Source organism: Pollicipes pollicipes, unplaced genomic scaffold, assembly GCF_011947565.3.
Source record: "Pollicipes pollicipes isolate AB1234 unplaced genomic scaffold, Ppol_2.1 Scaffold_7261;HRSCAF=8764_pilon_pilon_pilon, whole genome shotgun sequence".
In the NCBI taxonomy this organism is placed as follows: domain Eukaryota; kingdom Metazoa; phylum Arthropoda; class Thecostraca; order Pollicipedomorpha; family Pollicipedidae; genus Pollicipes; species Pollicipes pollicipes.
Window position 1 is genome coordinate 26,807,874 of NW_023597054.1, and position 25,176 is coordinate 26,833,049.

At 60.4% G+C, this 25,176-nt stretch overlaps 1 protein-coding gene across 2 annotated transcripts; it reads right to left on the reverse strand.

Moving 5' to 3' along the window:
* Positions 1–1,650: 1,650 nt before the first annotated feature.
* Positions 1,651–25,134, reverse strand: LOC119111821 (oxysterol-binding protein 1). Of its 2 annotated transcripts, none has more exons than XM_037235651.1 (8): positions 24,956–25,134; positions 24,140–24,385; positions 6,349–6,496; positions 5,589–5,758; positions 4,921–5,090; positions 4,094–4,246; positions 2,942–3,009; positions 1,651–1,899 (listed from the first exon to the last, which is right to left on the reverse strand). In XM_037235651.1, exons 1-8 carry the CDS (start codon positions 25,085–25,087, stop codon positions 1,757–1,759), a joined length of 1,230 nt encoding a protein of 409 aa, XP_037091546.1. In that variant the 5' UTR covers positions 25,088–25,134; the 3' UTR covers positions 1,651–1,756. The 2 variants fall into 2 exon arrangements, with proteins under 2 accessions (XP_037091546.1, XP_037091544.1); XM_037235649.1 differs by having other exon boundaries at positions 2,924–3,009.
* Positions 25,135–25,176: the final 42 nt, after the last annotated feature.

The following is a 25,176-nucleotide window of genomic DNA, read 5'->3' on the forward strand; positions in this document are numbered from 1 at the left end:
CCAGGGGGTCCGTCCTCACTGCAGCCGCCACAGCCACGCTTCCACCGAGCTGTGACGTCAGAAGAGCGACGGGCTGACTGCGCCGGGATTTCAACGCTGATATTGAATGCGGCGTCTACCTGCACATGCACTGTCATCGCAGGTTCGGGTTTGGACAGCGCTCGGATTAATTTCCCAGCACCCCCGACGCTGGAGCGTCCTATGGGCTGGCGTCCATACCTGGAACTTCGTTTGTGCTTGAATACACGGGACCCAGATATTCGTATCGGAAATATCAGCATAGGAGATGTGCCACTCTTGGCCTCTTTTCTCTGGCCCTTACGCAATGTAAGTCATTAAGGTGAAAACCACACCTCATTCAGATCGCTTTTGAAAGCGTGGAATAATCGGTGTTGCCCTGGGTGGTCATTTCCTGGTCCTTGCACTCATTACGGCGTCGTAAGTGTGACGTACCATCAACCACAGGAAGAAACAAAAACTGACCCGCAGCGCAGTCTCTTCCGTCCTCATAGCGGCCCCACAACCCAGCCGTGTGTTGCTGAGCAGGGCTCGGCACCCATCACGACAAACGACGCGGGTCTTCACCTGGGTGGATATATTTGGAGTCGAGCACGCGTGAGGGGCCGACCGATACACCGCACCGCGCGTTCTATGGCGGCCACCGTCGGCCCGGCCGTCCACGCCGCCAGCAGCCGCTCCCAGACAGGGTGCGCGCCGGCTCCCCAGCAGCGCCCTACAGTCTACGGCAGCACGACACAGCGATGATCGGCGACAGCACCGAGCTGGCGGCTGGCGGCCGGCGGCCGGCGGCCCCGCCGGCTCGGCGGCCACCGCAGCACACATAAATACAAGATTATATTGTAAACCCCAGCAGCCTACAGCGCTGCACTCAGCCTGGCCCAGCCCGGCCTGGCCCGGCCCGGCCTGACCGGCCTGTCCGGCCCGTCCGGCCTGTCCGGCCTCCCCACGCCCATCACAATCACCAAGCGTTAATATTGCGCGCTCCGCAGCGTCGCCGGGCCCCCGCAGCCACTGATCGGCCTGGCCCGGCAGCCGCCCGCGCGCCAAGGCAATGCACACACCGTCGCCCAACACACACAAGGCGCGTGGCTACCTCGGCCAGCACCAGCCGGGGGCACTATGCCTACGGGCGGGGTGGGACTGCGTCCCTTCTGATAAAACGTCGCGCGGCTGCGGCCTGCTCCGCACGCGGCCCACCTCCGGCCGCCGACCCGACCGCGACACCCCTCAGGCCCAGGCCGTGCCAGCGGCGCCGGTCGGCGGAAGACCGGCCCGCGCCACGGGCAGCGCACGCGACGACCTCTCACCGGCAGCGGTGCTCCGCCGGCCCAGCCTGGCTGGGTCGGCCGGCCGGCTCGGTGCCGGCCGGCGCGTCCGCCGCGGACCACGCCACATCGCCGCGGAAGGGACAGGGGAATGCTCGACTGGACGGTGGCGCGCAGCCAGCGTCTCGCGACAAAACACACCCAGAAAGACACGCCGCACGCACAGAGGCCGGGACACGTCGTGCTAGCAATCACACTCGTGCACGGCCCGGCCGTTCGGCTGCGGACATGATCGGCCGGCGCCTGGTCTCGTGCCGGGGCGTGGCCGGCGCCGCGGCACAGGCGCTGCGCCGCCGCCACGCCGGAAGACCAGTCGTCCCTCGGGCGCGCACGAGCGGGCTCGCGCCCCGCAGATCACAGGGCGGCGGCGGCCACGCGCGCCAGCCGGGGAATCGGGCGGGCACCGCCGCTTAGAAGATGTCCGGGCAGCGCGACCAGTCCTGCTTCTCCTTGCAGTCCCAGTAGTCACGCGTGTACATGTGCGTGTACTGATTGGTGTACGGGTCCAGCTCCTTGCGGAACCACGATGGTGTGTACCCCTTGTACTCGACGCCTGGCGGCGGCATGACGCTGTTAGCACGCAGCCACAAACGGGCATGACGCTGTTAGCACGCAGCTACAAGCGGGCACCATCGCCGCTGGGCAGTACCGTCAGGGCGCAGCGCTCACACGTCCTTCCAGCAGATCGTAGGCAATCAATATCGTCATTCAATCGATATTTCTACCTGAACAGACCCAACGCAAATTGCTAAACTTGTTGGAATGACGAGCGAAGAATTTTGGTTCCATTCCCTCCGCATGATACGTTCATTAGCACCGATTTACATCAGCGTTGGCAGCAATAATAATATTGGAAGTTATTTCATTCCGACACATTTCGATTAGCACGAACATGCAAGCTAGCCAAGTTTTATGTTAAAGGAACGCAACGCACGCCGTCACGTTCCTTTTATGGAGCGCCCGTGACATCCATACCAGCGCTCAGGGGCCATGGCGCGACTGGAATTCGAGCCTGGGTCCCCAATGGAAGCCCAAGGCACTATCCACTCGGCCATCGCACCCCCACGGTGGACGTCACCAACAAAAGACCAGATAGTGCGTACCATATCACCAACATGGTGGACGCCACCAACAAAAGGCCAGATAGTGCGTACCATATAACCAACATGGTGGACGCCACCAACAAAAGACCACATAATGCGTACCATATCACCAACATGATGGACGCCACCAACAAAAGACCAGATAGAGCGTACCATATAACCAACATGGTGGACGCCACCAACAAAAGACCAGGTAGCAAAAGGTCACAGGTCATTCCAGACTGAAGCAAAACGTTAAATGGGGAACACGATGTGAACATATTGCATTGTCCCTGTATGCATGCCAGCATCGCACACCTAACCTTTCGACTGCTTCCCCCACACTATGCACCTCCCTACTTCAGCATGCGTGCCAAGCCGCTTTCTCAAACGTCAACACATTGCCCGACAAAATAAGCTCCTCTGTCTAAGCTAGTTAGTAGCGCACGCCAGCCAGAGTGGTTCTCCCTGTGGCCGCGTGGGTCGAGATATTACCATCGGCTGATGACGTACCCTCGGCAGCTGCCGCCTCCGCCTCTGCCTCTCTCCGCCGCCGCGCCGCCCGCTGCTTCTCCTCCAGCCTGGCAACAGACCGCACACCACTGATGCCACGCGGCGCTCCCGACGCCGAACGGCACCAGTGACGTCACACAACGCTCCTCACGCCGACAGGCACGGACTTCACGAATCGCACGGAACACCACCGGGCACCAGTGACGTTACACACCGCTGCAAACGTCACCGAGCACAGTGGGCCACGCACCGCTGCAGACACCGCCAGTGACGTCACACGCCGCTGCAAACGTCACCGGGCACCGCGAGCCACGCACCGTTACAGATACCACTGGTGACGTCACACACCGCTGCAAACGTCACCGGGCACCGTGAGCCACGCACCGCTGCAGACACCGCCAGTGATGTCACACGCCGCTGCAAACGTCACTGAGCATCGCGAGCCACGCACCGTTACAGATACCACTGGTGACGTCACACACCGATGCAAACGTCACCGGGCACCGTGAGCCACGCACCGCTCCGGACATCGACAGACAAGCTCGGGCACCCGGTGCGACCTTCGTTTGTCCTGCAGTAGGTGAATTAGCTCTGCGGCAAGCCAAACAGCCCAGACCGGTCACGGTGGCACTACACATATGTGTGCCCCATACCCTGATCACGTCAGAAAAACAGAGCAACACGGCTAAGACAGAAACCAGTTGGAAATGGAAACATGAAAACGACGGTGGCACACCACGACGAGCCCGAGTGGCATGGCGGTTACCAATCAGAAAAGCCAACTGGTTACTGGTCCGTGTTCAGCAGGAGTCAAGTGGTCGTGTGTGACATAGACATAGCCATCTCTGAATCTGTCTAGAAAGTCTGACGAAAACGCTCTCAGCAACTGAAGCAGCGCTACTGGCCGGAGCCTTCCTGGCAGAGGCCACTAGTCCTGCTGAGCCGCTGTTCGGAGCTCTATGCAGCCCTCGCAGAGATGAGTCTGAAGCTGTGAGCGCAGCACCTCCGTGGCCCTCTTCCATCTCGTCCACCGGCAGGAGCCGCGCCGCCACGGTGACGGCAGGGACGCCGTCTGCCACCGGCCCGGCCCGTCAGCCGGCGGGCGCGGCGCGTCCCCGGCTGCCCCGAGCCGGCCGCTGCCGGTCAGCGCACCTGACTTTCTCTTCGTTGGCCTCGTCCCAGAGCGCCTGCTCCATGAGCCGCTGGTCGGGCCGCAGCCGGCAGTCCGTCGGAGACACGTTCTCCTCCGGCTCGTTCAGCTCCATCGCCAGCTGGCTGAAGTTGTAGTACTTCTCTGCATCCGACCTGCAACCGAGCGCCCGTCATGTGGCGAGCGCGGCGCGGTGCGCCACCCGCCCGCCGTACCTGTGAGACGCGCTATTGGCGAGCAGAACGTGCAGCCACGACCGACGGTCATCAAATTGAAAGGACGATTTATAGAGCCCATCAAAAGAAGCTCCCAAAATAACTTCTGCCCGAGCCGAAAATTCTGCTTCTGAAATGCATCTTCATGGCCCCATCGTATGCAGAATGGCAGACATGATTCCGATATTGTAATATCATGTTCGCCTGGCCTGGTCCTACCATTAACGCCAGACATAAAGAAAAATGTCATGGCTAGGATAAAGTGGCGCAAATCTCACATAATTTATCAAAAAATAGCTATGTTCGGTAGACTCAGTCGGATTAAGAAACGACGCACCATGTATTCTTCACATCACATCAAACAAGCGCATTTGCCAGATACGAGCTGTGGACATGGCGACAATACCCACTAAACCTACTGCCATATGGCTATCCCAGCCGCCTATATTCAGAGTGAGGTGCGCGGCAGGCGTCCCGGGAGGTGGCACCACGCCAACCAGGACAGGCTATCCCTGAGCGATGCTGCCCGCACGCGACAGCTTCAGCCCTGGCCGCCAGATGGCGCCCGTCGGGCGGAACAGGTGGCGGCAGCCGGCTCCAGAGGCGGCACTCACGGCAAGGTGTTGGCCTTCCAGAGCATGCGCGGCGGCCCGGTCTCGATGACCGGCTTGCCCTTGACGGACGTGTTGGAGTTGAGCACCTTGCAGCACTCCATCTTCTGGTCCCAGGTGCCCATCAGCACCCACCGGACCTGGCCGTTGGCGTCCGACACGCAGCCCGTCACCTGGAGAGGGCGCCGCCGCCCGGCCGGAGAGGCGTCAGTGACCGTAGCGGCGGCAGCGAGCCGCTGCGCACATCACGCGTGTCTCCGCGCAGACATAGTCACACGCGACTCCGCCCAAGGGATATGAAGAGGCGACATTGAGTGACTTCCTGATGGTCTGTAAGCCACATATTCATTGATACATATCCATAGGAAATGAAACATAATGCTCAATACTGAAATCAATCGCAGGCTGTCGCGGCAGTCAAACACTTCTGATTCACAACAACGCCGCTGACAAACCACTCGACGAACACCACTCTCACACGGGACAAAAACAAGCGAAACGTCACACAACTGATGTCGGGTCAAACATCACCAAACAGCGCACCACGAGTTCACCACCGCCCTACAGCTGACCGACGCCGCATAACGCCGATCCCAAGACCACAGCACACCGCACTGTCCCCGTCACGCCGACCGTCGCCGCGCTCGCGCCCCGGCGGCGCCACGACTCACCTTCCTCAGCACGTCCCGCGAGAAGTAGCTGTACGGGACGTACTTGAGGTTGCACTTGTCGCCCGTCTTGTGGTTGACGATCTCCATGTCGCCGTGCTGGTCCACCCACAGTCGACCGACGATGATGTTGTGCACGGTCGTGGTCACCTTGCGCCACGTGAAGTGGTTGCCTGTCGACGCACAACGCGCGGCCCGCGCGGTGAGAGAGGGCTACAGACGTGTCCCGCGTATCAATAGCCGAGTTGTGAGAGGGGGCCCATCAGGCGGAGGTACGCACGCGAACGGCACTCGACAGAATTCTGACCCTCGGTCGAAAACCGCGAGCGTGCGAATAACCGCAGCAGGTCGAGTGGGATAACAGAGCAGGCCATGACACGGTGTGGCGTCGCACGCGAGGTAAGGCCTGTCTGGTGCGCCGGTCCGTCGACGGACTGTGGCCGCCCGCGGACCGACTCGTTGGCCGCACAGTACCGGACGACGTGCAGTCGCTCCGACTCTCGGAAAACTTTCCGCTGCGCAGACCCGCCACCCACGGCCAGAAAAAAAAACAGACGGGGAGCGATAAACAGCCGCGCGGATCAATCAGCGGTACCCCGCGGACCTGGCGGGCGGTGATGACGCGAGGTTCAACATATGCTGACGACATCGAGGCTCCGGTCCCAGACCCGCCTCCAGTCGGCGCGTCTGTGACCAGCCGGCAGCTGCCGCCAGGCCGGCTACCGCGGCGCCATCTCTCGGCCGAAGCCTGCAGCGCCCCCACCTGTCTTCGGGAAGTGCAGGTGTGAAATGCCCAGCGGGATGACCTGCAGGTATTTGCCGCGGAACTTGGACGACATGGTGAACTCCTGGTAGCACTCCCAGCCGGGGCCGTCGCAGTGCTGGGCCACCATCGGAGGATGGTGCGACACCTGTCGACAAGCGGAGGTACTAGTCATGCGTTGGTTTTTCCCCTGCTGCACATGCTCGCTGAACACCCGCGCAAGGCGCAGCCGCGCGCCCAGGTAACTGCTATGAGCTTTAATTGTCAGGTTACAGCGCGGCGAATTTCGGAGAGATGTTTGATTGTTGTACATCTGCTTCCACAAACCATGCCGCTTTTCCTGACCCGTTTCCACATTGGGTGAATTGACTGAGCGCTTACATTATACGAACGCCATAATTGACACCATACCAAGGCGTAGTAATGGAGGACGTTGGGAACCATAAAATGTGGAAACACTTAACGACAACCGAACAGGATCCAGAGCACAAGGCAGGTGTTTAAAAAACTACAATGAGCTTGTTCAACCTTGCGGGAATGTTTGATAAATAACACAAAATGCACACGCCAACCAAGCAATCTTGATTATCACGATCTTTGCCACCGCACCCCTCTTTTTTTAAAGTGACGGCTTACGTTTCTGGAAAATCGGGATTCTTTTTTGTGAAAGATCGAAGACTGAAAAATACGCCCGCAGATAGTGCATCATGCCGTTGGCGTTGCGCTCCCGCGGGTCCCATATTCGAAGCTGACATGGTACGTCAGAAAAAGGAACAGTAGCAAAACCTCACTATAACTGGCTCCGTGGGGCGGGGATGGTGACTCCATGTTTCTCTTTAGAGACAGCTTTTTACTATCACAGTTATTTTTCTATAGCTAACTTGTTATTTTCATTGAGTTTCTGAGTAGCAATGGCCCGGTCTCCGATAAAACGCATAAACTACTCACTACAAAGACTACACTCACGGCATGGCCTTCATCCCCTCAAGCGGCACAGAGTCCCTTGTCATGGTCGCACAACGTTTACACCCCGTCCAGCCCCCTTGATAACACTAGATGACTTCATTCAAAAGTGAATTTGTGGCGATAGCAAGATACGCCATGTATAAGAAAAGCCCGAAGTTTTAACCGCCATTCATGCTACACCACAACATATTTTTGGGCGCCTAGCCCGGAAGTGTCTCCTTTTCAATGACTGATTTCGCTGAATAGTTTCTGGGGCGGTTTTGGAAGCATAGGCCATGTTAAAAGTTTTGCCTAAACAATTTACGTGCCATGCAAAGCAGTAATGCAACTGCTCTCGCTCCGGCCTGTCTCTCTTGGACAGTCACCAACTGACCGCAGAAGAAGAACCCCATAGGCCACATAACCCATGTCAGCGCTCTTTTTAGGATTTTATCCCACATAACAGCCACACAACGTACAGATCATCCCTACAAAACCCCTCGATTTCATCGAGTATCGTTTCATAGTGTCGAACGTTGCTACGAAACCCTTGTGACTATTAACTTTTACTATCATGAAATCGTCATAACGCATCGTAAACCGGTTTGCATTGCACTGATTACCGATGAGTGCCGGCTCGGTTTTGTTGAAGGAGCACCACGCTCACTGCGTTCAGCGCTACAAACTCACCGGAAAGTTTCAACGAAATCGTTGGAAATTTAGAGGTGTTAAATATTTTGAGCTTTACAATCGTGCACATCAACTCATGGGTGTCATTCGTCTCCAGCTTAGCATATCCTGGCAAAAAAGTAGCACAACGCATGTTCCGAGTCAATTACGCATGTGATCATATTTTCGTGGTGCACAGTATAAGTCCACTTGTTTCGATTTTAGCCTAGATGCATAAATGATTGTCCGGTATTTCCACCCACACGTGATTGCGCCCAAAATTAAACTGATACAATCCCTTAAACCCAAGGATATTTAGACACGTTCCCAATACTACTGCATACACCAAAGAAGACTGACTTAGAGAAAGAGAGAGAGAGAGTATCACTCAAGAGCAATCACCGGTGTCTAACAATGGAACTTGAATGCATGCAGGCGAAGGCGGGAGTTGAAAGGTGAAATTCCATTTTTCCTTTACTAAGAACCAATAAGCACCGGCATGCCGCCGCGGAGGCACTGTTTGTGAGCATGACACGTGTCCGTTTAATCGGTAAGAGCTGACGACCGGCGGGCCCCAAGTGAAACCAGCCCCAATGTCCGTGTTCGATCGCCTGCCTGCTCCGTGTTCCGAAGCCGGACGTGATCCGGAAGAAATTGGTCATTGTTCCGGCGGGACGGCGGCTGAGCAGAACCCCAGCCAGCCGGTGATCGCCCGGGGTCAGCAGGCCCGAGCAGCAGGCCGGCCGGGGGCGGGGTCGCCAGGCCCGTCCTCGGAGCCACCGGTCACATCTGCCCACTCCCGCCGCTGGCACATCGACGGCCGGACGGTGCCTGCTGCCCCTGCTCCTCGGCCGGCCGGGGAAGCAGGGGCAGGCTGGCCGCCCCGGCTGACCGGCTCCGCCCGGAGCGGTCTGTCCCTGCTCCTCGGCCGGCCGGGGAAGCAGGGGCAGGCTGGCCGCTCCGGCTGGCCCGTCCCTGCTCCTCGGCCGACCGCTCCCGCTGGCCGGCTCCGCCCGGAGCGGTCTGTCCCTGCTCCTCGACCGGCCGCTCTGGCTGGTCCGTCCCTGCTCCTCCGCCGACCGCTCCCGCTGGCCGGCTCCGCCCAGTGCGGCCGCGGGCAGCGTCACCGGAGCGGCGCACTGTCCGAGGCGCGTGTCACCGGCCGGCCGCCACGCGCCGGCGGCCACACACACCGTAATCGGTCGGAAAGCGACCGACGGCGAAAGTCGATCCCAGAGTGGGCGCTCGGCTCGTCTTCGCTCCGCGCGCGCGCGAGCATGCAAACGTATATCATGAAACGTCGTGCAGCCCCATCTGAGACCGGGAAGTAGACCGCAAGTGACTTATCGACATATGCGTGAGGCCTTTCTATCAACGTTCGGTGCCGGCAAATATCTGCAGTAATGCGCTTACTATTCGACTTATTCCATTACACAGCAAAGCAATCGCTCTCTTCTCACAAAGACAAATGCCCTGTACTGGGCAGTAGTGTTGCGGCTCTCACGGAACACTCAAGCGGCCCTGCGTTCACTTGTGAAGCCTATCTTGTCTTCTTTAAAGGAAAGGATCTTTACACGAACGACAAACCACAAATCGGATAGATCAAAACCCTTTTTATTCCGTTCCCTGTGTAAGGGTACGAACGGTCGCAGGATCAGGTGGCATCCCATCACACCACGGTCGCCATCATGTTCGATATCACCTAAAGGTCTGGACCCGCTGGAAGTGTTGCTCTAGTTTATTGCTGGGAAGGTTGTGCCAAATCCCACGTCGATTTATGCGGGTTCTTTTGGCAGTCATCTGCAAACGCTTAGACTTTACGTGGGTCCAATGGTAGCCAGTACTACTCAGTATTATCCTCAGTGTGACGACGCTTCAGGTAGCAGGACTTCGGCGCCGTCAGCTACACGATAAAATTGAAACTGGTCATGCTTCCGCTATTCTGCGTCTGCTGGGGCTGAGAAGCTATGCACTGAGAACGCAACTTTTTACATTATTCCGAAAAATGAATTGAAAACCTTTCCCGGCAGCCCGATCCCTTTAAAGCGTATAGCTAGCCCAGCTAACATCAAAGATCATGATGGATTCAGTGGCCCCAAATTGTGATCGATCGGATGAGCTCAGTGATCCAGTCTCTGGGAACGAAACAAACGGGGCAAATGGGAATACTCGGACGATCACGCATCTGGACATGCTCTCCTCCATTGTGTTTTCAGTCGGGAGCACTTGGTTTGCTTCACTGCTTAATTTATATTACAATGCATGTAAGTCATTCCTATAGGGGTCATGTCTAACGCCGAAAGCAGCGAAGGACTTTTGGTGACGTCATAATAAGGGTTAGCAACTGCTGGCCCCCATCATGATTGCGCCCTTCTCCTCTCCACTCATTTTGAAATGGCGACTATTGATCCCAATCATAATTCCATTCCTCTCTTCCAGAAAATGTTCGCAGATTGATACTGGTTACGCGGAGATGGGGCACATGACTCAACGACCCACTACTAACTTATATTTTGCGACACCCATCTGCAAGCAGCATATGACAAGCACGCTATTCACATATGTACATTCGCTCCAAACATATGACTGAATGGAGCGAATGGGAACGAATTACTTCGTCGTGGTTCGATATCACTTAGAAAAACGCAATGCAATGCGACATCAATTATGTCCGAACATACAAATTTTCTAAGCTACCATCCAACAGACGACGTTCGTGCGGATGTGAGAAGGCTAATACAGCCTCTTTTACCCACCAGCCGTGAATATGACTACGTCTTCAAGCACAAGCCTGTGCGAGTCACAGTTACATTTTGTTACTTGATTACATTACTTGAGCGAGTCACATTTAAGAGATCACTATTGTGATGACCTTCAAAGTTCGCCCTCAGCGTTGAGCTCTGGCCAATAACTAAAGTGGATGGGGTTTTATAATTTCAGTCGTCATTTAGCCTACATCATGCATTATTATATTTATAAAGTTACCAATTGGCTTACATCATGTGCAAGCTATTTGAGCTCGTGTTTCAGGCGCCTTTTGCATACTCTCCCTTTCTCCACACACAACACATCCAGGTCCGCAAACGAAAGCGGTGTGCGCAAAGCTCCGATGCTCCGCTTCATCATAAAACAATGTATTATATCACCTGTCAAACTGATCTGAGGACGGGCTCATGTACAACTGAAGTAGGGAAAATGACGACGTCCCAGGTTAAACATTAAACTACTAAATCACCACTGCCCTGGTAGCGTTACTCCGGCACACACCAAAGACTAACGCCATCATTTCCAAAACTGTCCTGGGCTCCTAGCGCCGACTCATGGCCGTGTTGGTCATGCCCAGTCGGAGGCCCTGTCATAACCTGCCACCGCCAGCGAGAGGCGCTCACCCGTCGCTGTGTCGCCGGCTGGGCCTCCGATCCCCAGGCCACGGGACAGACCGTGGCCGTTACACTTCACCACGCCTCGCAACAAGAGGCCGACGACTCCCACCACTAACTATGCCTCCCATCGACGGCCGGGCCTCCCAAAAGCAGCTGAACACCGCCGGCACCCGGCGCATCTACCATCGCCCAGCCCGGGGGACCCCACCTCAACCCGGAGGACCCCCACCCCAGTCCGGAGGACCCCACCCCCAGCCCGAAGGACCCCGTCCCCAGCCTGGGAGACACCCACCCCAGCCCGGAGGCTCCCATCTGCAGCCGGAGGGGCGCGTCGGCTGACCCGGTTGGGCCGCCAGCGGCGCGGCTGCGGCCGGCCGGGCGAGACGCCGCAGTCTGGTCGGGCGCCGCCGGTCGCTGGCGGCCACTCGCGCCGACGGCGAGCCCGCGCACACCCACCGGCAGCGACGGCGAGGCGCGCGCCACACAGACGCCGGCCGACAGCCACGCACAGGGACGGCCACTGGGCGGAGCGGACAGCCGGCCGGACGGCAGTGAGCGACGGCGAGCGCGGGGCCAGCCAGGACCGGACACCGGCGGCAGAGCCCGACGGAACCAGGCAGCCAGGGCACGGCCGGACCAGACACGGCGACGGGGACCAGCCAGGGGCGCACGGCGCCACCGATGCTCAGCTCCGGAAGAATGGGAGGCGTCAAAGGCGCTCACCTGCAGATCACCATCATGGTACGTACCAGAATATGTGAGGCCAGCGAGCGATCGTGCACGAAGGATGGGTTGTGGATCGTTCCGATGCCCGGGGTGCGGAGCGCACTATTGTCAGCGCATGGCCAAAGTTGCCGGCGAATATGTGATAGGAAATACTGAACATCCAGAGAAAGGACAGCGTGGCTATCCATTCAACCGTGCTAAACGTGCACATCCCTCCATCACGCGGCGCTGTAGCATCCTGGTCACATTGCGAAATACGCGCGGACTTTAAACGCATTACTCTAGCGGTTGAAATTAACCCATCACGTTGCACAAGCGGCCTGCTTTTTAACCTGCTTCAGAATAAATAAACATCGGATTGCTCGTAAAATGTAATTACACATATCTCTATCAATTGCAAACATTACCCTAAAAACAAACGAATGGAAACTGTAATCCGGTGGCCGTCGTTACAATGATGTACAATCATTACAAACCCGGGCTACGCCATTCAGTGTTATCGCCGGCCAGCCTGTTGTTTCATGGTTGCCACGGGTAAGCATCGCACAAACACGAAAGTGACGCGTGTGGACTGCTCCAACAAGCGTCTCCATGCTGAACCGTTTGATGAAAGGATGGAGAATGGCTATGCAGCTGCTATTCTTGCTTCTCAAGGACGGGTTGCATATATCCCACCACCCAATGCTGTATCTTATGTCCAAAGATCCGCACTTAGCACAGCCTGAGCCATATGTCCCGACCTGGGAGCACCAGTCGGTATCAACTAGACGGCCCACGGCCCACCAGTCGGTATCAACCGGAGGCGTTCTGAACTTAGCTGAATCACGAGCGAACAGGCAGAAACGTGCGGTCTGTCGTATTCTTCCTTCGTAAATATGGCTATCACTTGCCACAACGTTGTTGCCCCGTAATTTTCACCTCACGCAAATCCATTCACTTGCACAACGTGGCGCTACTTCGACGTGATCCATGTATTCGTGTAGACTGCACCACGCTGGCATGACACACACGCACGGACCCCCGCCGACGCACTCGAGTTCATTTTGCTATGCCCCGGCCCCTAGTGCCACTGCTGTAACGGCCACAATGAACGCATCTCAAGGAGTTTTTACTTGCTGACGCCACCCGACTGTACTTGTTACTGCACTGTTTGCACTCGCAAGCGTCATCAGTTGTAGGACACCGCAGGCTGAGGTGTCTTCGGCGGACGGCCACCGTAAGCTTCACCGCCGACTAAAAACCCCTCACGACGGCTCTGTGTGTGCGAGCATACCCAGCCAGCTACGCTCTCGGTGCATGCTTCACAGCGACACACCCCTGGCTATTGTTGGGAATGTCGCTACGGGCAGTGACAAAACATCATTCACTCGTGCCATCACCGGTCTCCCAGCGAAAATCTCGGCAACACACCCCTGGCTATTGTTGGGAATGTCGCTACGGGCAGTGACAAAACATGACTTACTCGTGCCATCACCGGTCTCCCAGCGAAAACCTCACAGCTGAAGGTGCTGTGAATATGCGGCCACTCGCCCAGAAAATGCCACCAGATGATGCCAGAAGAGAAACCTAGCGGTGAGAAAATCCGAATTCACGGAAATCTGGCTACATCCCCGTGCCTTAATGATACAGTCATTATTTCCAGAACTTTCAGTTTCTGACAGCCACGGACATATATTACACAACTTTCATCCACTGGTTCAGCGCAAAGGAGGACTCGCCGCAGCCACGCGTTATGCTCGTGTGACATGATCCCACCCAGCTACCCCCACCGTTGTCTGCGCTGCCCTCGTGCTCCATCGTGGCAGTAATTTGCTGCACTAAATTCGCCGGCAAAGAGAAGAGCCAGGGCCACATGCCAGCGGGGTTCCGAGACAGACCGCGCGTGGCTGTCGTGCCGATGGGCCAACCCCCCCCCCCCCCCCCCACCCCGGGGACATTTCGCCCCGACAATACCGTCGACCCGAGAATTAACAGCAAGTGAATGACTTAGTGAGCTTCATAAGACTGTTGTGCTGATTCCCCGACACCGATGGCCCTCGCCGTGCGCCCACGTCTGACGCGCTGACTTACGCACACAGTCGTACGGGCGACTGAACTCAACTGTGAAAATTACCCACACGTCGGTGCCGACGGTGACGGGTGAGAGCCCCGGACACCTATATTGTCCCACTACCTCGTCACATTTCGTGGGCACTACACCAGGACACTTCATACCTGTCCTCCACAAATGCACAGCCGAGCGTGGAAAACCAGTGATGGGTCACGAGTTCATGTTCGCTGTTGGAGCAGCCACATGTATCTCTCTCTCTCTCTCTCTCTCTCTCTCTCTCTCTCTCTCTCTCTCTCTCTCTCTCTCTCTCTCTCTCTCTCTCTCTCTCTCTCTCTCTCTTCGACCCCCTTGCTCCCGTAGAAAACAACTGCATGGTTGGTTGGCACGCCAATGAAAATTTTTGCACCAAAACTTATTGCAAATGCTTAAGTAACGGCAGTGAACTAGCGGATAGCGGTAGCGGACATCTACGAGCCACCATTTGGTCTATCGCTAAATCTCCATTACGCGTTGAGCGTGAACATTAAATTACACGTCAAAATTACACGTTGGTCTATGGCTGGCTCTAAATAACACCAGCAGCCGGCTGGAGCGCCGCCCCAGTCCCAGGAGCGTCCGTCGCGCCGCCGCCGCGGCAGGCGGACGTGCGCGCCGAGGTGCGTGTGGGTGAGCGTCTCGAGTTTACCTCCTTACCCACATGTGTGACACTCACGAGGCCTTTCTGACTGAACTTTTCGGATAGCAGGTGTCGTGCCACATAAACACGGGACGGAGACGCGCTAAACGGCAGCAGCGTAGGCGCCATCCCTCGAGAACAGGGGGCGTGAGCACAGTCCGCTTCAGCGTCACCCCGCACGACAAGGCAGGGGCAATGCGTCTGGTTCTGACGACCAAGCACTGAGACTTCTCGCGGTTCTCAAACACACAAAACATCCTCGTCGCGTGCCGACAACTATGGAAGAGCAAATATCAGTTTGCCGCTGCTCATCGCTGAGTATTGGGGGTGCCATTTGGTGTTGGTCTCGACCTGATGCAGTCACTGGAGACTGCAGTGCCGGTCACACGCAGAGACGGCAAACCCTGATGGCCTGTACCCGGTGCGAGTTTCACCTCGTTCTTCCGTGCGACGCCACATGGAAGTCGTAAAATCTCCCCGAGATAGGCCTGCCCGTGTGCCCTCCCGTCTCCGCCGCTCTGGCTCCAAGCGCTGTAGCTTTGGCTTCGGTCCACGATCCAGCCACGCAGCGCGGCGGTGATCGCCACCGCCCCGCTGATGCCAGCGCGCTCGGTCGAGGGCCGGTCCGGAGAGCGAGGGCCAGGACCGCACCGCAGTGCAGACGTCGCCCACTACAGCCGGCGCCGGGCCGCTCTGGCCGCCGCTGCGCGCTCCGGGACTCCTCCCCTGCGGCCGGACGCCGCCGCTGCCGACCGGCGGCCGGCTCCGCCCCGCCGATCACCGCAGGCGGTGCCGGCCCCCCGGCCGGGCCGATCGCGGCAGATGGCGATGTGCCACGCTCGATCCCGCGGTGGCCGGGCGAAGTGGGCCGAAGCCGGCCTTGCGCAACACACGGCGCGCGCAGCACGCGCACACGCGCCAGACTCGGCGCCAATCGTGCTGCCGAAGAGCATGCTCAGCCTTCGCTGCGAGCGGCACCCGAGCAAGGCTGTTCCGCCGATATGGTCATCGCAGAACGGGCTCTAATTTCGGCGTAAACGGCCTCGTTTCTATCGGCCGCAGTCGCGCCGACCGATCAGCTGGCGGCGGAAGCGGGCCGGCAGCCGGCGCCGGGCGCAGCTGGTGGAGCCGCGTCCCACGCCGCGTCCGGCGCCGCGCCGGCTGTGGCGGGGACGCGGACGCCGGTGTGCTGTCCTGACCCGTCCCGCTGCGGACGCCGGTGCTCTGTCCTGACCCGTCCCGCCCCGGACGCCGGTGCTCTGTCCTGACCCGTCCCGCCCCCGACGCCGGTGCTCTATCCTGACCCGTCCCGCTGCGGACGCCGGTGCTCTGTCCTGACCCGTCCCGCCCCGGACGCCGGTGCTCTATCCTGACCCGTCCCGCCCCGGACGCCGGTGCTCTGTCCTGACCCGTCCCGCCCCGGACGCCGGTGCTCTATCCTGACCCGTCCCGCCCCGGACGCCGGTGCTCTGTCCTGACCCGTCCCGCTGCGAACGCCGGTGCTCTATCCTGACCCGTCCCGCTGCGAACGCCGGTGCTCTGTCCTGACCCGTCCCGCCCCGGACGCCGGTGCTCTGTCCTGACCCGCCCCGCCCCGGACGCCGGTGTGCTGTCCTGACCCGTCCCGCTGCGAACGCCGGTGCTCTGTCCTGACCCGTCCCGCTGCGGACGCCGGTGCTCTATCCTGACCCGTCCCGCCCCGGACGCCGGTGCTCTGTCCTGACCCGTCCCGCTGCGAACGCCGGTGCTCTATCCTGACCCGTCCCGCTGCGAACGCCGGTGCTCTGTCCTGACCCGTCCCGCCCCGGACGCCGGTGCTCTGTCCTGACCCGCCCCGCCCCGGACGCCGGTGTGCTGTCCTGACCCGTCCCGCTGCGAACGCCGGTGCTCTGTCCTGACCCGTCCCGCTGCGGACGCCGGTGCTCTGTCCTGACCCGTCCCGCCCCGGACGCCGGTGCTCTGTCCTGACCCGCCCCGCCCCGGACGCCGGTGTGCTGTCCTGACCCGTCCCGCTGCGAACGCCGGTGCTCTGTCCTGACCCGTCCCGCCCCGGACGCCGGTGTGCTGTCCTGACCCGTCCCGCCCCGGACGCCGGTGCCCTGCCCTGACCCGTCCGCCCCGGACGCCGGTGCCCTATGCTGACTCGTCCCGCACCGCGGCGCGGCGAGCTCTCGCCGACGCCGCCGACCGTGCCCAGCGGCCGTTCCGGGGCGCCCGCGGTTGGCGGATGGGTGACTCCGCTCGCGCCACGGCCGAGAAAGATCACACGTCCGCCGCAACCATCTTCAGCTGGGTGCGACTTTCTTCGCGCGGCTTCATCGATCACGCCGATTTCGAGATCAGTCGAGGAGGTAATGGTGACTAGATGGCTTCGAGTAGATTAATGTTGTCTCGATAAAGCCCAAGAATCGAGTGCACCTGCTGTGAGAGCTCCCATGCTCGTCACATGCTCAATCAGTCCCAATCTCCAAAGAAGTCTGTCAAAATCAGTGCGGTATCGACTGGTAACGTACGTGTGCGGTCACTTCTAGACAGTCTTTTCGGCCATAGACTGTTCCAGAGCATTTCGGGCTACAACGAGACCCTAGCAAAAACTAACCCAAACCACGCAAACTGCTGGTTGTGTACTTCTGTCCGATGACATCCAATAATATTCCGAGAAATGTGCTGACGTAAAAGTAGCGCCGATTCGAATGCGACGCGAGACAGCGTTGTAATCATTACTCATGGAGGGGGGGGGGGGGCGCAGTACGGCGCGCACCGCAACAGACGGACGGACCGAGCCCGTAAAAAGACGCCTTTCAGGCACTACTGCACCGGGATAATTTTCCCTTCGCAGCTTTCCCATATCCTATCTCTAGTTCTCGGCGATACACTGGTTGCCTTTAGTAGTCGCGTTTGTTGCCCCAGGCCAAAAAGCACATGGTCGTGGCGAGAGCCCAGAAATCCGCGCGGAACGAGCGCGCCAAATTGTTCCGGTTCGGCGCGCGCCACGTGCTGGCGCGACGCCATTGTCCTGTTGGTTTGGCGCCGATAATTGCGCGCGACAGGCCAGACCGCCGGCAAATTGCCGCTTCTCAAGACATCACACGCTTGGTGTGGCTTATGGTGGGCCACTGACACGTTAGCGACGCCATCTACAGCCCGTCACGCTTCACAGTCCCACTCAGTTCTTCGCAATATGCCACGCAATGACAACACGGCGAGATAGAGAGTACGTCGGCCGGCGCGGCGCCACGTTCAGACCCTTCCCCCGAACCTTTCGTGGCCCGTCTCACCGACAATGACCAGCGTGTTCCCAACAGCCTCTTCCACTAATGCACGGGATGACACGCCAAGCTGCAGACGGCTCGCAATGCCACCGTTTGGCCGCGCGTCACTTTCTATCGCGTGCGAGAGTGCGGCGTCTCCCCCACGTGTCGGCCGGTGGCGGGCGTGCATCGGGAGCGGGGCGGCAGCGCCGACTGCAGGCCGTCCACGCAGCTGTCACTTTCCCGTCCCCTGGGCGACGGCGTCGCGGCGCGGCCGGCCATCTGCGGCCGGCACGCCGCACATGGCTCCCGGCCGCCGGTTTCACCGACAGCGGGGCCCGCCTCCGCGCGGGGTGAGCGTCGTTAGGACGATAACGATCATTACGTCGCCGACGTGCGTACCTGATAGAGACGAGGATCAACGCGGTGGTGGCAGGGCGGCCGGTGACTTTGCCCAAGCCCCGGGTCGGCCCCCGCCATCCGGCAGCGCCGGTGACGACACTACAAGGGGGGACGAGTTCACATACGTGCGACAGCGTGCGCGGAACCAGCGGCCCACCGACACCTGTGTCCGCCGTGTTTCAGGCGTGCCTGCTGGCTGCAGCGAGCGCGACCGCCGTCGCCGACCGGCCGATGCTGGACGCCATCCCCACGTCGACACAGGCCTCGACGCCCGCCGGTCAGCAGCGGGCGGCGATCGTAACGCCGCGCGAAATGGCAGCAGCGCCGCAGCGGCCGGACGCCGACGTGCGGCCGCTGTACGAGAGCCGCGCTATACAGTGGGTGGGGGTGGGCACGCCACCCACGCGCTGGCGCGTGCCCACGCCGCCCGTCACGCCCCCCTGGCGCTTCGTGCCCGGCATCAGCTCCGGTTCTAGCTTCTGGCCCGACATCATGAACGCCATGGCGCGGCCGCAGCGGCGGCCAACCCCCGCTGCCGCCGGATCGCACGGTCGCAATGCCGCTGTCAACGGCACGCGATCGGCGCAGCCGGCGGCGGCGGCGGCCGAGTACGGAGGCACAGCCGCCCAGGCCGCCCCGGGCGCCGCCATCACCCGGCTCAACACGCTGACGTCGGCGACGTACCGGGGCGCGGAAGCGGCGCCGGCGCCGGCGCCGGCAGTCGCCGGCCAGACCATCGCTCGACTCAACACGCTCACCTCGAACACGTACCAGGCGGCAGCGGCAGCCCTCCGCGGCCGTCGCCGAACCCAGCCGGCCGCGCGCCGGCGTGCAAGCCCAGGTCGCCAGCCCCACCACGCCCGTGCAGGCGTACCCGGGCTCGACAGCGCGCGTCGTCGAGACGACTACGGACGCGACCACGGTCCGGGCGCGGCCGGCCGCCGGGCTGACGGTGCCGCGCGCTCCCGCCGCATCGGCGGCGGTCCCGGCGCAGAGCGGCGGTGCCACCAGCCGGCGCGGCGAGGCCGTGCCCGGCTGGCTGCGCGTGTTCGCCGTGCAGCCGGAGGCGGGCGGCGCACGGCCGGGCCGCGCCCTGCCGGCCGCCGACCTGGCCGGCGCCGAGGCGCGGCGCACGGTCGGTCCGCCGGCCGAGCGCTTCCCGCAGCGCGTGCGGCTGACGCAGCAGTACAGGGCCGAGTACGTGCCAGAGCGCGACGACGACGTGCTGCTGGCCGGCCGGCCGCCGCACGGGCAGTACCCGTTCCATCAGCCGTACCAGCAGCAATACCAGTCCCCGGAGCCGTACCAGCAGCAGTACCGATCCACGGAGTCGTACCAGCAGCAGTACCAGTCCCCAGACCCGTACCAGCAGCCGTACCAGCCGAGGCAGCGGGAGTTCCAGGAGCCCCCACAGACGTTCCGGCCGCCTTACCAGCCGCTGCCGCCGCGCCGGCCGCCGCCGCGTCGCGGATTCGTCAACAACATGCTGACGCGGCTGTTCGGCGGCCCCGAGCGGCAACAGCGGCCGCGGCTACCGTTCTTCCCGGTACCGCCGCGGCAGCGGGGACCGCCCGAGGCACCGACTGCTCACGAGCTGCAGCCAGCGCGCCAGGAGTTCACGCCGAGCCCTCCGGAGCAGGGGCCGCCTGACCAGACCGCCTTCCGACCCGTCCAGATCTCCACCTCGTCGCCGCCGCTGTCCGGCGGCCAGTTCGGCAGCGCGGCCCAGTCTGACTCGCAGGCCGAGAACTCGTTCCAGTCCGAAGGTCGTGAGGAAAACTCCTTCCAGTCCGGCGTACAGTTCCAGAACTCATTCCAGCCCAGCGGGAGGCTCGAGAACGCAGTCCAGTCCGGCCGTCCATTCGAAGCCTCGTTCCAGTCGAGCGCACCGTTCGACGCCGCGTTCCAGACCGGCGGCCAGTTTGACACTTCCTTCCAGACCTCCGCGCGGTTTGACAGCTCATTCCCGACCGAGCAAGACGAGGCAGCCGACTCGGACGGTGCTCTGCTCCGGCCGACGGCTGGCCACAACACCGCCCGACCAGCCGGAGTCGACCAACCGCGCCCCGAGGCAGCCGCGGACGCCATCCACGCCGCCTCGCCCGTCTCCGGACCGAGAACGCCGTCAGCGCGACCCTCCAGCTACTTCGCGCCGCCGCCGGGGCCCGACAGCCCGGACTTTGAGCCGGCGCGGCTGGCGCCAGTCGAGCAGGCGCTGACGGAGTCGGCGGCGCCTACCGCGTCCGGCCGCCCGCTGCTCCGGTCACCGCAGACGACGGAGCGCCGCGACGACGGCACGGTGGTGGTCACCGGCGCGCTGCTCGACGACCCGCGCTCCGACGACGTCGTCGAGCTGGTCATCGAGTACGACAACGACCTGGAGAGCATCGTCGACGACCTGCTGCGCGAGGTGCACGGCGCAGAGCCGGTCGCCGTTGCCGCCGCCGCCACCGCCGCCGCCGGCGGCGACCGGCCGTACCAGGTGACGCCGCCGTCCGCCAGCGAGCTGCGGCGCCGCCCGCTGACCGTGCAGCAGCTGGACCGGCGGCTCGGCCTGGCGCACCAGCCCTACTACCACGTAGCCATGGCGCTGTACGGGCTGACCGGCGGCCGCGGGCCGGCGGTGCGGCGCCGCTGACGTCCGCCGACGGCGGTCAAGACCGTGAAAAGCGCGTGTACAATGGGGCCGACGGAGAGCCGTCCGAGGCTGCCGGCACAGTCGGACGGGCGGCGTTCGGAGCGCGTGCGACGGACGCCGTCCGAGGGATGACACGAGTGCGCAACCCACTCCGCTCGCGGCAGATGTAGCCAACGTTAGAAGAGGCGATATGATGTACAGAACGCGCGCACATTGATGTCGCTAGTGCGCAAGCTGTGATGAGGTAGTTGTTGCATGTAAGCACATCTTTCAGTGTGTTATTTATTTTTTGTTGCGGCGGCGACTCATTTTTTTGTGTTAAATAAATGATAAGCACTGGTCTGGTGGCATTGTGTTCATTTCACCCAGCTTGTGTATGCAAGCCAAATATAAAATGCAGCACAGAATCGAATAGTCAGGAGCGACAGGTCAAGCAGTCAAAGAACTAAAGCCAACGCGGATTAAAAAATGCGTCCCTGGAAAACTGCAACGAAGGTGGCACGCATGCGCCACGCAGATCGCGGACGCCGTTTCTCCGCGGCCGCGCGAGACTAACGACCGGCGCGCCATCCTCGCGCGACGCCCGCGTCGGCGGGAAAGTGAAAATGGCGCGCGGCCCGACCGGCCGCTGTCCGGCAGCTGGTATCAGGGGAGCGACGCGCCCTCGAGCGGGTGTCGCCTCGGCGTCCGGCAGCCGGCCGACGCGCGATGACGCGGCGGCGCCAGCGCCGGGCGGAGCGAGCCGTGGCGCAAGCTGCCGGTCTTGCCCAACGGCGTGCGGACGTCACACACATACGGGGGAGGTTGTGGGAGTGGACGCTGTGCTGAGGCAGCGCGGCTGTGAGGATGGCATTGTCTGACGTCTGTTGCGTTACAACGCAACAACTGCAGACAATTTGGCCGAAAGTGCAGAACAATTATATCAATGCGGTGCAACACGGCAGCGAGACATCGTTCAGATGCTGTTTGGTGCAAATGCTACAATTACGTAACGCGAGGTACATGTATACGGCTAGAGTACCGCTAGCATAGATGTTTCACATACTCACTGTTACCGTTTCATGGCCGAATGAACCCCATTACACCTGACCGAAACGGAGCAAGTGTTTTCCCTGGCCTGCAGTAACCACAGCCAGCGCCAACTCGCCTCCGGACACCACGCTCACACGTCACCAACTATTGGTGCACGGCTGGGCGAGGCGCACCAGACCCCTGACCCGTTTAGGAGGCATGCCTCTAGCACTAGGGGTCCTTTGCGACACGCTCAGCTTGCACCACGTTGTTTTTCTCACGATACGTCGATCTACTGCGGCAGCAGGGATGAGCTGAGCACGTGTAGTAGGCTTAAGTGAGAACCTTAAGATATATGTCGTACAATGCCCTTGACCATAGATGCTAACGCCGTGCTGTGGCTATGCGGTGGCCATAACACACAATACAAACTATGAATAGATAGGTATTGATAATTCTTCGCCAGCGTCAGACGATGTCGAGTGGTGGTTTTCGGGCGCCTCGACTTTAAAAGCCATTTAGCGCCCATTGTTGCGCATTGCGCATTGCGCAGTATGCGCATTGGTATGTTTCCTGGCAATATGACCTAATCATATTGGCTGATAACAAGCATAACACAAATCTTCGACGTCTAAAAATCCCGATTAGATGGCACCGCTTGCTGCCGCACAATACGAATACGAGTAAGCAAACCAGCTGCTCAAGAGAGCTCCAGGGGACTTAAGCTCGCAAGCTGCGAACGTAACGTCGCCCAGCGGTGGAATCATGAGTTTAAAAATCTACACCCATCTGCAGATGTCGCTAGCAAACTGTGACCGCATGGGCGCTGTTTACGCTAGAATCCCACAAAACCAGATCAGCATGTCCAAAGATCTCGCGCTAATGAAGCAGGGCAGAACACTTCACGCAAAGGATACGGGGGATCACCGTCACACAGCAGTAGGGGTACTCCAGTCAGTCACAGCTCCGCCTGACCTAGGTCTGGGGTCGCGGGTGCTAGGCGACGGGGCTTCCGAGAGACGTTCAGCGAGCACAGACGGCAGCAGTCAGTGCGGTCCCCGAGCGGAGGAAATTCCTCATTTGTCGTGTCATAACCAAGCATCTGGTGTCTAGCGCATTACGCCAGGTGCACGGCCAGCAGCGCGCACCACATGGCCCCACCCACTGACGTGACGTCACAGGAAAGTCAGCAGAGCCACCCAGGCTATGGCCAGCCCCCCGCATCGCCTCCGAACGCTCACCGGCCGGTGTGCCAGCCGACAGCAAGCCCAGAGCGAAGGGCGCCAGCGGTCTGGCCGATCTCAAGTGTGGCTGGCCCCGACCAGCCGCACTACGCCGTCCCAGCCTGCCTCCTAGCGCCCACCCGCTCCGTCCAGTCGACCAGTCGGTGTTCTCTCACCCGGCGTGCGGCCCTCACTTGTTCGGAAAGTACCCTCAAGCCACAGCTGACGTCCTCACCTGTTCGGAGACAGCCCTTCCGCCGCAGCCTGTGCCCTCACCTGTTCGGAGATGGCTCTCCAGCCGCAGTCTGTTCTGCACCCTCGCCTGTTCGGAGATGGCCGTCCAGCCGCGGTCTGCAAACTCGCCTGTTAGAAGATGGTCTCAAGTCGGCAATCGGAGTCCTCACCTGCCCGGAGATGGCCCTCCAGCCGAAGTCTGCGCCCTCACCTGTTCGGAGATGGCCCTCCAGCCGCGGTCTGCGCCCTCACCTGTTCGGAGATGACTCTCGAGCCGAAGTCAGCGCCCTCACCTGTTCGGAGATGACCCTCGAGCCGAAGTCTGCGTCCTCACCTGCCCGGAGATGGCCCTTCAGCCGCGGCGGTCTGCGCCCTCACCTGTTCGGAGATGGCCCTCCAGCCGAAGTCTGCGCCCTCACCTGTTCGGAGATGGCCCTCCAGCCGAAGTCTGCGCCCTCACCTGTTCGGAGATGGCTCTCCAGCCGAAGTCTGCGTCCTCACCTGTTCGGAGATGGCCCTCCAGCCGCGGTCTGCGCCCTCACCTGTTCGGAGATGACTCTCCAGCCGAAGTCTGCGCCCTCACCTGTTCGGAGACGGCCCTCCAGCCGAAGTCGTCGCGCCGGTCGCACTCGTACGTCTCGCCGAGCAGCGGGTTAAACGGCTTGCCAGAGCGCGTGCTGGTGGTGGAGTACGCGCTGACCGTGAACGCCGCCACATAGCACATCTGCTCGCACGAGTCGGAGCACTCGGCCGCCCTGTCCAGCAGATAGCTGTACTCGAAGTCCTCCGTCAGGCGCTGCAGCATGGAGAGTGGCTCCGAGAAGTTCACCTGGCAACGGGCGGCGCAGGTCAGCGGGCCTGCCAGCACCGTCCCGGCCAGCACTGGCCACACATGGGCGCTGGCGGCAGTTGGGTAGTGCCCGCCGGACTGTCCGAAAACCGTCTAGATGGCCATTCGCAAACGTAACGGCTGTTGTACTACATCCTGGCAGACAGGTTTCGATATGTTCATGATGTGTATGATGCATTACATCACGCACATGATGGCAAATAACACAATATTCTGCTACCACCATTTTGCACACACGAGCGACAAGCAATACCCAACATGTCCGAACAGCACCAATCCCTGCAACAATGAAAAAGACAACGGCTCGACATGATCATGGTAGCTTGCTCAAGCACGCTTGCCCGCTCATTATCGTCACGGTCAAAAGCCTGCTACCAATGGAGGTATCAGCAGCCAAAAGTGTCAAAGTCAGCACAAGCATGGCACCAAGTACACAACTAGTGACTGCGACCGTGACTGACTAGTGACGCCTGTGACTGCCCATTCCAATTCCGGATACCAAACTAAACAAATACAGAGGGTGGTACAGGCGGCCGACAGCCAACTGACCGGCACAGGGATTTTGGTCAGCTCCTTGCCGATCGAGTTTTTCATGATGCTCCACAGATTGAGCGGGTAGTTGGGCTTCTCCGGGATGCTGGTGCGCCGTTTGCGCGCGCTCTTGACTGGCTTGTGCGCCATGTCGGCCGAGAAGTTTGGCGGCGAGTCACCATTGCCCGATCCGGGACGTCGCTGTGGAGCCGGACGGTCAACCCAGGTCAGCTTAGTCG

Coding starts and splice junctions, on each gene's coding strand:
- LOC119111821 (XM_037235649.1), bottom strand. CDS start 25,087: ATGGCGCACAAGCCAGTCAAGAGCGCGCGCAAACGGCGCACCAGCATC. Junction 4,247..4,920: donor TGGAAGGCCAACACCTTGCC/GTGAGTGCCGCC, acceptor GCTCGGTTGCAG/GTCGGATGCAGAGAAGTACT. Junction 1,900..2,923: donor GGGTACGTCATCAGCCGATG/GTAATATCTCGA, acceptor TGCCGCCGCCAG/GCGTCGAGTACAAGGGGTAC.